The sequence below is a fragment of the Leptonychotes weddellii genome, chromosome 16 (assembly GCF_054177405.1).
Source record: "Leptonychotes weddellii isolate Sample4059 chromosome 16, ASM5417740v2, whole genome shotgun sequence".
NCBI classification, from domain to species: domain Eukaryota; kingdom Metazoa; phylum Chordata; class Mammalia; order Carnivora; family Phocidae; genus Leptonychotes; species Leptonychotes weddellii.
The window spans coordinates 1,894,110-1,909,537 of NC_138384.1; the positions used below are offsets into that span (position 1 = coordinate 1,894,110).

The following is a 15,428-nucleotide window of genomic DNA, read 5'->3' on the forward strand; positions in this document are numbered from 1 at the left end:
CAGTGAGATCATATGATTCATGTCTTTCTCTGTTTGACTTATTTCACTCAACATAATATCCTCTAGTTCCATCCACGTCGTTGCAAATGGCAAGATCTCATTCCTTTTGATGGCTGCATAATATTCCATTGTATATATATACCACATCTTCTTTATCCAGTCATCTGTCAATGGACATCTTGGCTCTTTCCACAGTTTGGCTATTGTGGACCCAAGGACCTGAAATTTTATTTTTATTTCCTTTCCATTGGAACTGCGATAGCTCCACGTGGATAGGGGCCACCATATGGGACAGTGCCGCTCTGGAGATGGCAGAGGGCACATTTCAGATGAAGCGGAGTCTTCTTGGTTCTTGGGTCAGCTGGACAGTCCAAGTGTCGCACTCAACCATGCAGTTGTAGTCTGAGTGGTGGCGTGGGGACTTCCCAGGAGGCGAGTGCAGGTGATGTGTGGGACTCATGAGGGCCAGGATGGGCCCAACTTGGCCCTGTGATCAAGAGGCCCAGGGCACTCCAGGCTACCCGCCCCCTCCCTCACTGGCCTTTGCTCTCCTTTTGTTCGTGTCTCGGGCACAGTGTACCTCACGGGTGTTTCATAAATACTTCGTTTTTAAAATAAAGCCCCATTCTGAGAATCACAGAGCCAGCTGTCCCTGACTTAGGTCATAGGCTGGAAGTAGCCAAATCCTAACTGCTGCCCTGTGTTTATGTGCATAAGTGTGTTCTGGCACCAAAACCGTGAATCCTCGTAGGTCAGCTTCTGGATGGCGCCGTTGTTGAGAAGACGCAGCAGGGCTTCACCTCCCTGGATGGATAGTTGTCACTCAGGCATAGGGACTTTCCTACCCTGACACTGCTCTTGTCCTTTTTCCTTAGACATGTCGCCCTGGGGGAATTGCCTTCCAGTGAGGTGTTGTGTCCTTTGTCCCTCGACTGTCCAGCATGGGCCCTCTGCCCTGCACCCTCCTCATGTGGGGGGACGGCCTCCTCTTTCCCATAGTGCTTTTTCCTTGAGACATAATTATCAAGACCCCTCATTCCTATCTTTTAAATATAGTTGCAAGATACGTGACTGTTCTCTGTCCGTCCCTTGTCTGTGTGTGGTGGTGCTGAGAGCCCCGGGTGAGCTGGCTTTGGTATCAGGTGCAGCAAACGAAGCATAGTGAGCCAGGCGTTGTTAGTTGTCCACTGTGTTCTCCACTCAGTGGTTCTAAGTAAGAAGTTTCTTCTGCCCAGAATTTGGCAAGCAAGCGAAGTTGGTTTTCTTCGTCACGTTTCTCGTGACGCTCCGCTGGGCCTGGGCGGTTGCTCTTGGCAAAGCCTAAAGTCACTGCAAGTGTTATTACTATAGCATTTTCTCGCTGTCTTTTCTGTATTCTACTTGTATTTTGATTTTTCTCTGCTTCCTTGGAAGTCCTCAGCGATAAAAGAAGTCAGAACTTCCGTTTGTTTTGTATAAAAGTTCAGGGGATAGCACGGAGGACAGCCAGAAACTGCTCTCGTCAGATGGCGTTCAAGGTGGCGGTCATCTTTCCCTGTGCTCTTCATTGTGAAGATTTTCAAGTACCGGAGGAGAGGGACTGAGGCAGCCGTTCCTGGCATCTGGCTTCAGTGGCAGGTATGGGCTGTGCCCTCCTCAGGACCGCCACGCGGCGCTGCCGGGCTCGCCTGGAGAGAGCTCAGAGCCCGCGCATCCCGGCTCGCCGTACTGACGCGTAGGCAAACATCTGTGACGTACAGGGTGAGGCTGAAATTACTTGTAGTGATGCTCTCGGTGAGAGCGGTTCTTTAGCTTTTTCTGGGCTGGAGGAGTTATTTTTTAGAATTGTCCTTGTGTGAGACTGAGAGTCTCAGCAAGCTCAATGACACCACAGACCGCTTAGCTGTGGTCCTAAAACCTGCTCTCCAGACCGCTTTGCATTCTTAAAACTTAAGGATTCCAAAGAACTTTTGTTTATGTAGGTTATACCTATAGATATTTATCATATTAGAAGTTAAAACTGGGATTTTTTTTTTTTTCCTGAATAAATGCTTTTTGTCGTGCACCACTGTGGTTTTTGTGTTTGTTGTGCAGCAGCTTTAGGACACAGGGAAACGTCAAGGTCAAGCTCCAAAAGTCTCGTCCTGTTGGTGACACAGAGTTAGAGTAGGAATTCTGATAAGAAGCATGACCATAAAACCCGGCTTCTGGAAGACCGATAGTAGGCTGCCTTGCTCATGCAGCCCTGGGGATCAAAGGTGCGTTTGGAACTGAGGCGTTTGAATCATTTTAATTTGTCTGTTGGCTCTCTCAACATTTTATTAAGACTTTGAAACATACGATAAAGTTCAGAGAATTTTACAGTGAATACCTACCATCCAGATTTCATAATTTCATTTTATTTTACCTGCTTCTTCCCTTATCTATCTCTCCATCCATGAAGACATTGCATTTTTTGGTGTATTTCAGAGTAAGTTGTTGTTGACTTTTTTGCTATGTTTTTGTGCATTATTATTTTTTCAAAACTGGTTGTTTGCAACCTTCCTCAGCCAACAAGTCTCATTTGAAGCACAGAACAGAGTTGTCTGAGTGACGGTTTCTCATCCCCTAAAGAAGGAGTGACCTGGACACATAGGAGTCGAGCTGACCATCCCACAGGGCTTCTTTCAGACAGCAGGGCTCAGCTCTGTTGGAGCCCCCGTCGAGGGAAGCTACCGGGATCACGGCACACATCTGTCACTTTTCAGGCCTTGCCTTGAATTCATAGCCACCCACTGGATGCAGAGCGCAAGAACTGTGCAGTCTGCCCAGCGGTGTACTGAAGCCCGGCGTGCCGGCCCACGGGGTCAGCTGTTCAAAGTGCAGCAGGGTTTTTGGCCTCTTGATGTCCTGTTGATGGCAGAGAATCGGCCGTGGTGGAAGTACTTAACACCTTGGAAGTGGGTACGGGCCGCAGAGGAAGGGCTGTCCCGCAGCCAGCCGTGACACGTTCTGCAGAGGTCCGCTGCAGTAGCCCCACCCCCCCAGCCTGTCCTGTCTGCTGTGGTTGTGTCCGCCCCATGCACGCGTGCTGTGCACCCGCAGCCCAGCTCTGGGAAGAACAGGTGGTTCCCTGTGACCCGTGAGCCCCGGAACCCCGACTTCAGCACCCTCCTCTCTCAAGCTGTCATGAAAGGTCACGACAGGTCAGCTCTTATCTTCGCTTGGCATATCTGGTCTACCCCCGCCCACCACCACCTCTCTGTCCTCTCTTGGTTTCTTTCCGTTTTTAAACCGTGGACCATCCTACATCCAGAAGCATTGGGGTGGCGTGCTCCGTTGGTCTCCTGGTAACACACGTCCCGGTTCTCCTCTTGCCTCTCTGTCTGCTCGTTCCCTGTGAAACCCCCGCTTCTGTCGGCCCCTGAGACGCTGGTGCTGTCTGGCCTCCTCTCTGGTATCCACTCAACGCTCTGTTGGAGTGTCTTCTGTTCACCTGTTGATGACTTTTAAGATCTGAGTGTTCAGCTGAGACCCTTGCCGGGGACCCCGAATCACTGTGAATATTTCCATTGAGGTGGCCTGCTGGTGCCTCTGCTCTGTGCCCGGAATGGACCCATCACTCCCACTGCTGCCCCTAAAATGAGTTTCCAGTATACGCAATTGGTGCCGACCTTCCGGTGTTTGGAGCCACACCTTCAGGCCCACCCCAGCTCCCTGCCCCACACGAGGGGGCTCAGCCTCACAGCCCTGGCGGGTGTGGCTCTGCGGGGCCATCACTGTGGCCGCCATCCTGGTTCAGGCCTCCATCCCCTCTGCCACCTGTGGGTTCTCCTGTCCGGTCCATCCCCAAGCAGGGACCCGCCCTGCAGCTGGACCACAGTGCCCCTACTCAGGAGGCTTGTCATGGGGCTTGCACTAGGTGCCCCCCTTAGTGTGTGTGTGCCCCTCATTGATGTCACAGGCCTGTGAAGTAGGGACCAGTCTTCCTTTTGTTCAGGGACTCAGTAACTACCCAAGGTCACTGAGCTGGAAAGTGTCACATTTCTAACGGAACCCATCTGACAGCAGAGCCCACAGGTTTACCTTGACCTGCCTGGAGGAGGCCCACTGTGGGGTTTGTGGGATTTGTGGGCCGGCCTCATCTTGTCCTCTGCTCTGGTCTCTTGTTACTCCTCTGAGTTGCTGGCTCTAGCTGTGAGCAAACTTCCTCAGACGCCCTGCTCTGTCCTGCCTGGGCCTTGATCACCATGTCCCTCTGCTCAGATGGGCTCTTCCCTTTGAAGTCCACCTCTCATGTCACTGCTGTGAACTTCGTAATTTTTGTGTCACTTATGGTTAGTGCTGTGCCTGGAACATACTAATGCTGAATAAAATGTTTGCCTTAATATTTAAATAAGTGAAAAATCCTTGGGCCCTTAGATTCAAGTGCCATATCACTAACCATTCAAATAGAATATATATGTGTTCATTTCCTACTTTTGCTACTTGAGAAGTACCTTTTATCAGCTTTATATTTTCTAGATCATGCCATGCACTACTCTTGTTTCTATTTATATTTCTAGAGAATTAACAAATCAAATTAATGCAAGGTAGCTAGATAAAAAAAATCAAAGAAAATCAAATTAGGGAATTCTTAAATATAACATGATATGTCCTAGAAAGATGTCAGAGAGGAGGACGGTCAGGTTAATCAGTGAAGTAGTGAATGCTCAGATTTTAACAATAGCTGAAAAACTGCTTCTAAAAATGATCCCCACTAACATGGACAACCACACGGAAGGGAGAAAGTCTGTCGATACATGAGGAACGTTACTATTCAGCTGAGACCTTTAAGAATATAGTTTCTCAATTTTTAGATGAAAACTAGATTTCAGTAATAAAAATTTAAGCAGGAAGCATCTTTTTTTTTTTTTAAAGATTTTATTTATTTATTAGAGAGAGAGAGTGCGCACAAGCAGGGGGAACGGCAGGCATAGGGAGAGGGAGAAGCAGGCTCCCCGAGGAGCAAGGAGCCCGATGGAGGGCTCCATCCCAGGACCCTGGGATCATGACCTGAGCCGAAGGCAGACGCTTAACCAACTGAGCCATCCAGGCGCCCCTAAGCAGGAAGCATTTTAAATGTTATTCTGGTTCAGTTTCTTTATTTTAAGTAGGAAGACATTGAGTTCTTTTGTATAGGACTCGGGAGAAGGAGGTGTTTGTGCTGGGGGGGATGATCATGCATCTTTTCCCGCAGTCATAAATGATACACTTCTGACTTTGATGGCTTGTAGCATAGTTTTGGTAAGTTTTGAAGTGCTTTCCTATGTGGGGCACATAGAAATTAAACTGTTTGACCAAAGATACATCGAAATCAAGTAAAGGATCTATGGCAGAAAAGTACCAACCACTCAGTTTTTTCCGGAAGAGTTTAGGGTACAAAGGGAAGTTTCAGAAGAGTGACTCATTCTTGGAACACATTAAAGCTATTACCTATGGGTGTCTGAGATCTACGTGTGACATGACAGTCAGCTCTTGTAAATCACTTGAAGGTGCTTGGCAGTGAGGGTGACCCTTAGAACATGGCCGTTTGAATTGGGAACTCCCAGGGCTGCGATCGCGAGAATGTGTTCCTGGTCCCGGGTTTGTCGCTGCTGGCTGAGAGGCCTTTGGGTCTGGCTCAGTTGTAAACCGTCTGTGACTTTTTGCCAGCCCCCGCCCCCATTCAGATGCCCAGTCCTGCTTCAGGATGTTTGGAACCCCCGCCTGGACTGCTCGAGCAATGCCTTTGTAGTTCTCTCCCACACGAATTCCCTCCCACATTTTCCAGTTACATTAGCGTATTGGTTTTTGAAATTAGGTATCTATCCAATGATAGAAGTGGTAGTTCATTGCAATTAGATGTTTTATTGACGGCCATGTGGTCTGGCTTGCAGGACTGGAGGCAGATTCCCCATGTGCATCTTGAATGAGAAAAGAAGGAAAGTTAAACCATCTTAAAAGGAGAACGCACATCCCAGTTTGCTTTCTCAGTTTAGCATAAGCGAGCCGGCTGGCCTAGACTCGGGTACCCTTGCCTGGACCCCGTCGGTCCTCGACAGATGTGCCTGCATGCAGTCCAGACCCCAGCCCGTTGCTCCCCACATAGGAGCCCTCCTGCCCGGTCCACCTTCCAAGTGCGCTTCTGTCTGTGGCCTTTCTGTCTGGGAGTCGTTGTGGGCGACGTGAATCTCATCCCTACATGATGGATTGATTTCTAGGCCCTCAGACCTAGCCATGATTGCTTTGCTTGCACTCTTCAGAAAACCGTGAGACTTGTACGTGCCGGTTAGATGACCATCTGCAGGACTGACCAGGGCGGTGTGAGGAACAGGGATCTCACTGTATCTAGCAGGAGAGAAGTGGATCGTAAACAGATGTTTGTGTACATACGGGAATGAATACCCTTTAAAATCATGAAACTACGTTATGCAAATTTGGGATAAATACTCATAATTCTACCACCAAGCCCAGTGATCCTTGTCAGCTTTGATAACTTATTTTTCATCTTTCTTTTATATTTTAAACAGGTATAGCCATGTTCCACATACAATTTGTAATTTTTTAGTTAATATTACAAGGTCTTTTCATGTTTTTGTTCTTGAAATCGGGTCTTTAACGTGAGCTCCAAAATTGAGAACATGTTTGACCATCTTTGAAGCGTAATGAAAGACCCCTAGCCCCACCCCTTATCAGTCGCTGTTGCCCCCACGCCCGCTGCTGGTGTCTCCACAGGGACAGGCCCACCGCAGGTGAAATAGCAGAGCTCCCCCGCGGTGCCTGGTGCCCGAGCCGCACATGCTGCCCGCGGGGGGGCTGGTGGCGCCGCTCGCTCCGACCGCCGTCCTGGACAGGCCTCCCAGACTGCAGCCACAGAGTTCCAGATGCCTCTGTTCCTCGCAGACAGCTGGAACAGCGTTCATCTGCTTTCCACATTCTCCTCTCCAGAGATGAGTCACTTCCGCCTTCAGTCCAGTTGGGGTTTTCTCTCTTGACTTTTTTTCATAAATCCTAATATTATTCAGTCCTGGGACATTTAGGTGCACTTTGCTGTCCTGTGGCCGGGGAAAATGCTGACTACATTTTTCTGTGTTCATGGACTTCGTATGTTCTGTTGTTTAAAAAGGGGGAAGATCTCTAGGTTAGAGTGATGTCATTGTGGGTCAATTTTTTAAAAATGCCTATTGGGAAAACATAAAAGCTGTTTATTTGCTGACAGTCTGATGGAGGAGGCCAGACAGGAACAGCGAGTGGTTTCACTGAGTGAGAATAGGGAGGTGTGCAACCTCGAAATGTGTGTTCTTTGTTTTGCCAGAAAGGAAACACTTTTTTTTTTTTTTTTAAGTAATTCCTTCCTGTAAGGTGCTATTTTAAGCTTAAAATACTTCAAACCGAATGGCTTCTCGTATCTCCCGAGATGCATATCGACCCTGATGCCACTTTACAAAATTAGGGAGGCCTCAGAGAGAACCGTTTAGCAGGTGAAGGGTCTTCCCCGAAACAGCTAGTAACCTCTGCGAGTGTGAGGACGCATCTGTCATGTTCGCTGCTCTGTTCACAGCCCCTAGAATTTGACCTTGCACACAGTAGGAATCTGATAGGACATGTTGGTGAGTGAGCAGGTTTGTTGGTTTTAGAGCAGGGATCGCATATTTTTCTGCACAGATCCAGATAGTAAATATTTTTGGCTTCGGGAGGCATAGGGTCTCTGGCACAATGGCTGGGCTCTGCTGTCGTGGGGTGGAGGGCGGCCACTGACAGTAGGTAAACAAAAGGCGTGGCTGCGTGCCAACGAAGCTGTTTACACAAGCAGGCCCAGGGCAGCCTCCAGTTGGCCAGCCCCGCTTAGACCCGTGCTGTCCAGTGGAAGTCTCTGTGATGACCGAATGTTCTGTGTACTGCACAGCATGGCAGCCACTAGCCCCATCTGGCTGTGGAGCACTTAGGATGGGCTTACTGCAACCAAAGAAGTGGATTTTTGATTCTGTTCGGTTGTAATTAATACAAATGTAAATAGTCACATGTAGTTAGTGGCTGTGGTGTTGGGCGTTGCAGGGTTAGAACCTTCCCCGAAGCACGTTGCACAGAGTGGTTTGTTGTTCTCTGGGAGGTCTGTACACGGGAGGGGAAGAAAGAGTTCTGTGGCCCCCAAAACTGGGGAACTGTTAATAAGAATAGACTTGTTCATTTCAGGACTGCTCAGAGCCTTTAATATTCTAATGTAAAAGACAGTCTACCAGAAAGTCTTAGATTTTTTCCTCTGAGCTTTTTGACTGTGAAGCTTTCTGGGGGTGCCCTTGAACATCTTAGAGCACCGGTGTTCTTGGAGAAGACCTTGGGAGATGCCGGTGTGGCAGGCCAGGCCAGGACGCTGGGCGTCTGCAGGACATGGAGCTTAATAGTTTCAGAGGTTCTGTTAAGTGCTTCCCCTTGGACAGTTAGGTTTGTGGCCACGGGCTCTCTGGGGCCGTGAAAACTGACAGGGAGGAAGATGTGTGTAACACGCACGTACTGAAGCCCCTCGTCTGTCATGGACTCTGCTCGTTCACTGCATAGGGGGGTGACTGGACTGTCCGTGTCTGCAGACAACATAGACCCTCCAGGAATCCGTCCCGTTAGCACTTGAGAAACATTCTCATTTGAATTGGAAATAGGACGTGCACACCTTCCTGTGGTTTTCGACTTTGGAATGGGCATCACGTTTGTAAGTGGCTGTTTTATCTTCAGCAAATGTTTGTGCTCAGATATTTGCATTTTCATACTGTAGTTTAAGTGCGTAAGAACTTAACTGTACCCTTTTGGTTCTGAGGAGACACAGGATGCAGCCCTGTGAGTTCGAGGGCAGAGCAGGACTGTCGCGCGGGGGCTGGGGCCGTGCTTTGTCCCCTGCGGCGCTGGCGCTGGGCCGCTGCGGCCCCGGACTCCCCGTTCTGCTCTTCAGAGGCAGCGCTTAGGAGCCTTCCGTGCTGCCTTGACTACCGCCAGCCGGGCCCTGTCACAGGACCGTGACACCGTCACAGCTGACAATGTGGAATTTTCCCGAAGTCGGAGCAGATCCTACCACATCTGCCCTCATAATTGGGGTCTGTACCCTCGTGCATTCCCATCAACTCCTGTTCTTTTTCCAAGGACCGTTCTCTTCCTTTTCTATGATTTGTTTTCATGTTTGGCCTTTTTTTTTTTTTTTTCTGTTCCGCTTTTAAATTCCCCTCCGTTCCCGAGTGTGACAGCGTTCTGCTTTCCATTTCCGCCCCTCCTCCCAGGCGAGCACTCGGCAGAGGAGAGTGAGCAGCGCCGGCATCTGAAGCCTCGTTTTGAAAATTGCTAAAATATCAAATGCTAACTAATATGTGCCCCAAGGTTTTATTTCATTTTTATAATTTTGTTTGTTGTTGTTGTTGTTTTTTGCTTTTACAGTGAGTGTTGAAAAGATAGACCTGAAGGGATTATCTCACAAAAAAAGTGAAAGAAATGTTGAATGTTCCTTTGAGGTAAGATGCCAAGTTTTTTTTCCCTTTTCTCCTCTGAGGGGTAGGAAGGAAACATTTGCCATGAGTAGATACTTAGCTTGATCTAAGTGGAAGATGGGCTCTACCAGTGAGTGCTGTGGGAGGCAGAAAGCCGGGCCTGGGCCACGGGCGGGCAGTCTCCCGAGAGCCTGTGTGCTGAGCGTGGTCTAGACCGGCGTGCTCGGCTGCTACTGCTCCGTCACCACAGTTGGCTGACACAGGGACACCGTGTGAAAATTGAGACGCACTGCATATGAGGATTGGAGGCCCCCAGGAACCGTGGCTCAGCGGCCTCACAGTGTGCCGGGAGCTGTGCTCCATGAGGCCCTTGGGGGCCTGGGCTCCCCCCAGTTGACTGCCTTGATATCCCTGGGGTGTGCGCCCTCAGCCTCATGGTCCAGGGTAGTAGCCAGGGCGCTAGTCCTCACGTTTTCATTCTAGGCAGCAAGACACAGGATGAAGAGGAGGGAAAATGTTACTTCTCTCTCTCTTTTAAGGAAAATTCTGAAAGCGGCCACTAGACATTTCCATTTATGTTTTGTTGACCCAAACTTAGTTTCTTGGTCCTGCTTAGCTGCAGAGGAGGCTGGGAAATGTATTCTGGCTGGCCATATCCCCAGGGTTCTGTTACTTGGCTGTCATGTTGTGTGAGGTTCTCCTTTGACCATGTGCCTGAACACTGATTGATAAGGGAAATCTGCTTCCTGTATTACTAGGGAGTGTTCTCAGGAATAAAAGCTTCTGGTTCGTATCTAGTTTGTATGCTCTGATGCTGTGTGTGGTTCACTAACTTTTCAGAGGGTATAGATGCATCGAAATACTTTAAATAGTCTCACCACTAAAAGGGTAACATCTTCATTTGATTCGGAGGGTGTACTGCATTGTGAGAATCCCTTGTTTCGCTATGCATGTGTCTTCAGAACGTTCGGGAAAGACTCACCTAAGGTTTTGGAGGCTGTCAAAACTTGTGACCAGCACCCAGGTCTCAGCACCCGGAGAACCTTGGAATCCCAACATCTTCAAGGCCTCGTAGAGGTGGGAGCCTAGCAGGTCCCTAGAGCCCTGAGCATGTTGTTTTCCCTCCACCATGCTCTGGGCCTCACGGCCGGACCTCCCCTCGCGATCATCCGCCTCCACACGGCTGAGCCATTCTGGGGGGTGGGCCCCACTCAGCCCGTCCTCGGGCCTACAGCCTGGGCTTGTACAGTGTGAGATGTGGTGACTCTGGCTGGTGTGACTGCCTGCAGCTTCTCTCTGAAGACGTGAGCTTTGGCAAAATACACACTTGGCCTCTCGTGGCCTTTCGGAGGAGGTGGGAGTTACGTTAGGAGTGGGGAGGCAACAGACTGGTGAGGACGGGGACACGGTGGCCTGAGTCCTCTGCAAGCAAGCTGCACAACTCCAAAAGGAGCCGGGAGCCCTGAGCTTGCGGCCCTGGACTCTGGAGTGTCCCTGGTGTCGATGCTGTCACAAAGGGTGAGGTGTGTAGTTGAAGGTGTTTCTACCCCAGTGGGTGAGCTGAAGTGTTTTAAGACTTAAAGCAAAAGCTTTGGTTATCTGCGATTCTTACTTTTCCTGAAGTGATAACTGACAGAAGTATTCTTGTGTTTAGGAAAGTGAGCATTCCCCTCTAACACAGAAGTCCAAACTAGTTTTTCTTTTGGGGTACTTTTTTTTTTTTTTTTTTAAGATTTTATTTACTTGAGAGAGTGAATGAGTGGGAGGAGGGGCAGAAGGAGAGAGAGAGATCGAATCTCAAGCTGCCTCCATGCTCAGCACGGAGCCAGACATGGGCTCAGTCCCTGAGATTATGACCTGAGCCGAAATCAAGAGTCAGACGCTTAACTGACTGAGCCACCCAGGCACCCCTTGGGGTACTAACTGGATATGCCCTGAGGGACTCCAGCCCAAACTGTGTTTGTTGAATGGTAACTCGAGGCGCAAAGGAAAGATAGGATCGACGTTAAAAAAAAATATTTTTTGACCTTGTTATTCCAAAACAGTGTTCATTTGCACAGCTTCAACCGTGTGCTTGTTTTGTGCGGGGCTGGGAGGGTGCTGCTGATGGCTGCCATTCACGTGTCAGGCTGGAGACTTGTGTCATGCGAGGGAGGCTGTGCACATTGGGGAGTGTAAGCGCGGGGGCTCCCGCCAGCGCCATGCTCCGGAGAGAGGAGAGCTGAGGGCAGGCGGCCCGAGGACAGTGGCGGGCCCACCTAACTACTCACCTGCTATCGTTGGAAATGACTAGCCTCAAAAATAAGCCCCAGCAGGAATTTTCTGTCTTAGAAATCAACAAGCTAGCCCTAAAACGTATATGGAAAGAACAACAGAGTAGTCAAAACAGTTTTGAGAAGAAGAATAAAGTTGGAAGCTGCACACTGCCTGTCTCGGAGACTCGCCATTAGACTACAGGGACACTGGCGCGTGGGGTCGCTGTGAGCGTGGGGCACCGGTCAGCAGGTCGGAGCACAGAGTCCAGAGTTAGACTCACAGGTCAGTGGCCGATTGACAGGCCAGCAGTTCCGTGGAGAAAGGACGGTCTTTTTCAACAAATGGCTCTGGAACCCTTGACCAAACCTCTCACCTCACATAGAAAACTAAGTCAAAACTGATCATAGTCCTAAGTGTACAACCTAAACCGATAAAAGTTCTGGAAGAGAGCCTTCAAGACTGTGTGGCTAGGCAGAGATTTCTCTGCTATGGCACCAAGAATATGATCCGTGAAAGACAAAATGAATACGTGAGACTTGATCGGAGTATCGAACTTGCTCCTGGAAAGGCACCCTGAGGGTGAGGAGACGGCCGAACAGGATGCAGACTAGGAGACATTTGCACGTTACGTATTCGATAGACAGTTTTCATCCCAAGTAGATAAAGGACTCTCAACAATCAGTAATAAGAGAGCAACCCAATAAAAAATGAGCCAAAGATTTGAACTGACGTTTGGAGGGCGCACACCCCACGGGAGCAGATGTCCGGCCCCACCAGTCATTAGGACCATGACCATTGGCGCTGTGGGCCTGCAGCACGGCTACAGCTGGAGACGGCGCACAGCAGCGCTGGGACTCTCCCCGGCGGCCGGAGCATGTACTCAGGGCTACGGCCTCTTTGCCAGGCTGTCTGGCAGTTTTATAGAGAGCTAAACTTTTCCCTAAAGTATGACCCATCAGTTCTACCACTAGGTATTAATCGACGGGAAAGGAAAGCGTTTGATCACATGGAGATTTGTATGTGAGTGTTCACGCCAGCTTGATACGGCGGACCACCCTGAGCGTCCATCCGCAGGAGAATGGATAAACCCGTGGTGGTTCTGGAAACACCGTGGAAGACCACCCAGAGTGGAAAGGACTGAGCTGTTGTTACACTAGCAACGTGGAGAAAACTCAGATAATTGCGCTGTGTGAAAAAAACCAGACCCTTTGCCACAAAGGATATATGGTGTGAGCCCATTTACATAAAATTGTAGGAAACACCAACTGTCTATAGTGAGAGAAGGCACACAGTGGCTTCCTGGGGAGAGGAGGAGGGAATGTTTGGGGGTGATGGACATGTTCGTGGTATTGATGGGAGTGATGGTTTCCTGGATGTAAATATATGCCCAGACTTAGCACATTATGCCCTTTGGATAGGCGTGGTTTATCGTCCTTTAGCACTCAGTTTAAAAAAAAAAAGGTCACCTAGGATTAAGCCTTGCATTTTGTCCACAGAACCCTAATTAATGAAGATTAAATAAATTGTCCTTTAAGTAACACAGAGATGTGTTAAAGTATGTGTCCACATACTTTAAGTATGTGGAAGTAAACAGCTACCATACTGGGACCAGAGCCATCAAGCACCTTCTAGAAGCGCCGGCCGTCCTGGGCCGCGATGGGACGGCTGTGCTGGCCGCAGAGGGAGACGCAGAGAAACCTCTCTCCTGCCGGCCTCCCTGGCTCCGGAGGGGCAGGTGGCCTCTGCCCACCGTTTCCTCGGTCCTGTTTATCTCTAGTTTCACTTTTTATGGATCGTTGTTTTCCAGGGGAACAAATGAAAGGCTTCTTTTATAGGAAAGCCTACGTAGCTGAAGTGAGATGCTTCTCGTATGTAAACGTGTACTGCAAATAGGAGTCTGCGCCTCCTGTTCTTTTCCATGGGGTTGGTTGTGTTTTCACTGGAGTCGGAGCCGCTCCATACTGGTTCCTGAGGAGCCACATCAGGGCGCAGGAAGCCAGAGGCTGCACACAGAGTCAGCTTGCAAGTAAGCACATGTGGAGTGTCCAGATGTTACCAGTTTTCCCAGATTCACTGTTGAAAAACTGGAATGAGTAAAATTTTTTTTAGTAAAATGATTTCCTGTTCAAAGTGAAGGATAGAGAGGGAAAATACCAGAAGATGTCCCAAACCCTTGAAGCACCTCCTAGACTGTAGAATTTCAGCAACTTAGAAAGAACTGGAGAACAGTGCCAATCAAAACCATTCTTTCTGAAGAACCCACGCATTGCATTTACTTTAGTGCTCTATCTTTTCCTTGAAAGTTTTATTTTTTCATCTCAAAATAATCTTAACTGCTCTGAATATCTTATTGCCATTAGCAAAGATGAGTCTTAACAACTATTCTTTTAATTTAGTTTGTGTTTTCATCAGCTGTTCTTGCGGAATTGAGAGTCCAGTAATCCTGCGAACATTGCCAAGAGAGCAGGGAACTGTTTGTTTTGACGCGCATGTTCGAGTGACTGCGTGAGGGTTGCTGATCCTGGAGCCACATGGTGCATGCTCAGGGCTTTCCCTCGAGTCGTCTCTGTGTTTGCTGGTTTGTTTTTTGCTTAGGGACAAGTTCTTAGAAATGACTTCACTCCAAAAGTCCTGTGATTGTCTGAAAGTACCCCCGTTGTGCTCGGACAGGCCCAGCGCCCTGTGGTTCTGCTGCCACGTGGACCCGATGGCCCTCGGTGAGCCCCAGCTCTCCCCCTCATCCCCACCCGCATGGCCCCTCCCTCCTTACAGGCGCCATCCCCTGTTCTCGGGTCTTACGTCGCCCTCTTTCTGGTAGCTTCTTAGAAAGGGCACTTGGGAGGTCCTACTTCTGGGGCCTTCCATGTCTGGACATGCCCCTCCCTCCCCCCCCCCCCCAAGTGTGACTGAGAACACAGGCGGAGGCTGGGCGTCGTTCTTCCTCAGGGATCCGATGCTCTGCTGACTTCCCGCCTCCTGGTCCTGAGCTCTGGCACTTTGGACGGTTTCCTCAGTCCTGGGTGTTTGCATACCGCTCACCCATGCTTGGCTGTGGGTCTGTTTTCATCACTGTGCTGGCACTCAGTGGGCCCTTTTAACTTGAAAACTCACATCCATAATCTGGGGGCCCTGTCCTGAATCTTCCCTTTTGGTTTCCTCTGCTTTGTGTTTCTCTGTTTGCTTGCTTTGGAACTCCGGCTGTCTGCATATTGGACCTCATATTGGCCTGGTCCTTTGTTGGATTTTTTTCTCTGTTTTCTCTCCTTTTGATATTTCGATCTACTCGAGGGAGGACTGCGTCATCTCTCCCCTTCATCAGTGGGGTTTTTCACCCCTGTCCTGGTTTCAATTTCAAAGAATACTTGTTCTCTGACAATTCTTTTTTCATAGCATCCTGTTCTTGGCTGTGCTTTTCTTCTCTTAGATCACCGAGAATATTGGTAGTTTTTAGTTTTTTAAAACTATGGTCTGTGTTTCAGCCTGGCTGCCTTGAGCTCTTCGAGGCCGGTGCTGGATGTTCTGGTGCTGGGCTGCCGGCTCACGTCCGTGGTGCGGCAGGAGTCGTGGGCAGGGCCTCTGGCTGGGCTGCTCCCTGGGCAGAGAGAACATTCTGCTCCACGTGCTCCAGAGTAGAGTGCTGTGGGTGACCCGGGGACATTGGGGACGGAGCTGTCAAGTGAGTCAGAGGACTGAGATGTAGTGTGACGTCGTCCTAAGTATCTGTTT

At 49.4% G+C, this 15,428-nt stretch overlaps 1 protein-coding gene across 3 annotated transcripts in view; it reads left to right on the top strand.

Moving 5' to 3' along the window:
• The window catches only part of ZCCHC14 (zinc finger CCHC-type containing 14), a 55,946-nt gene that overhangs the window by 22,859 nt on the left and 17,659 nt on the right, over nt 1-15,428 (top strand). For all 3 annotated transcript variants that reach the window (XR_014140755.1, XM_081806255.1, XM_081806254.1), the window contains exon 3: nt 9,397-9,470. Coding sequence is in view for 2 of the 3 variants with exons in the window: in XM_081806255.1 (XP_081662381.1) it covers nt 9,397-9,470 (74 nt within the window). In the remaining variant the exon portion in view is untranslated. The remainder of the gene's footprint in view (nt 1-9,396; nt 9,471-15,428) is intronic.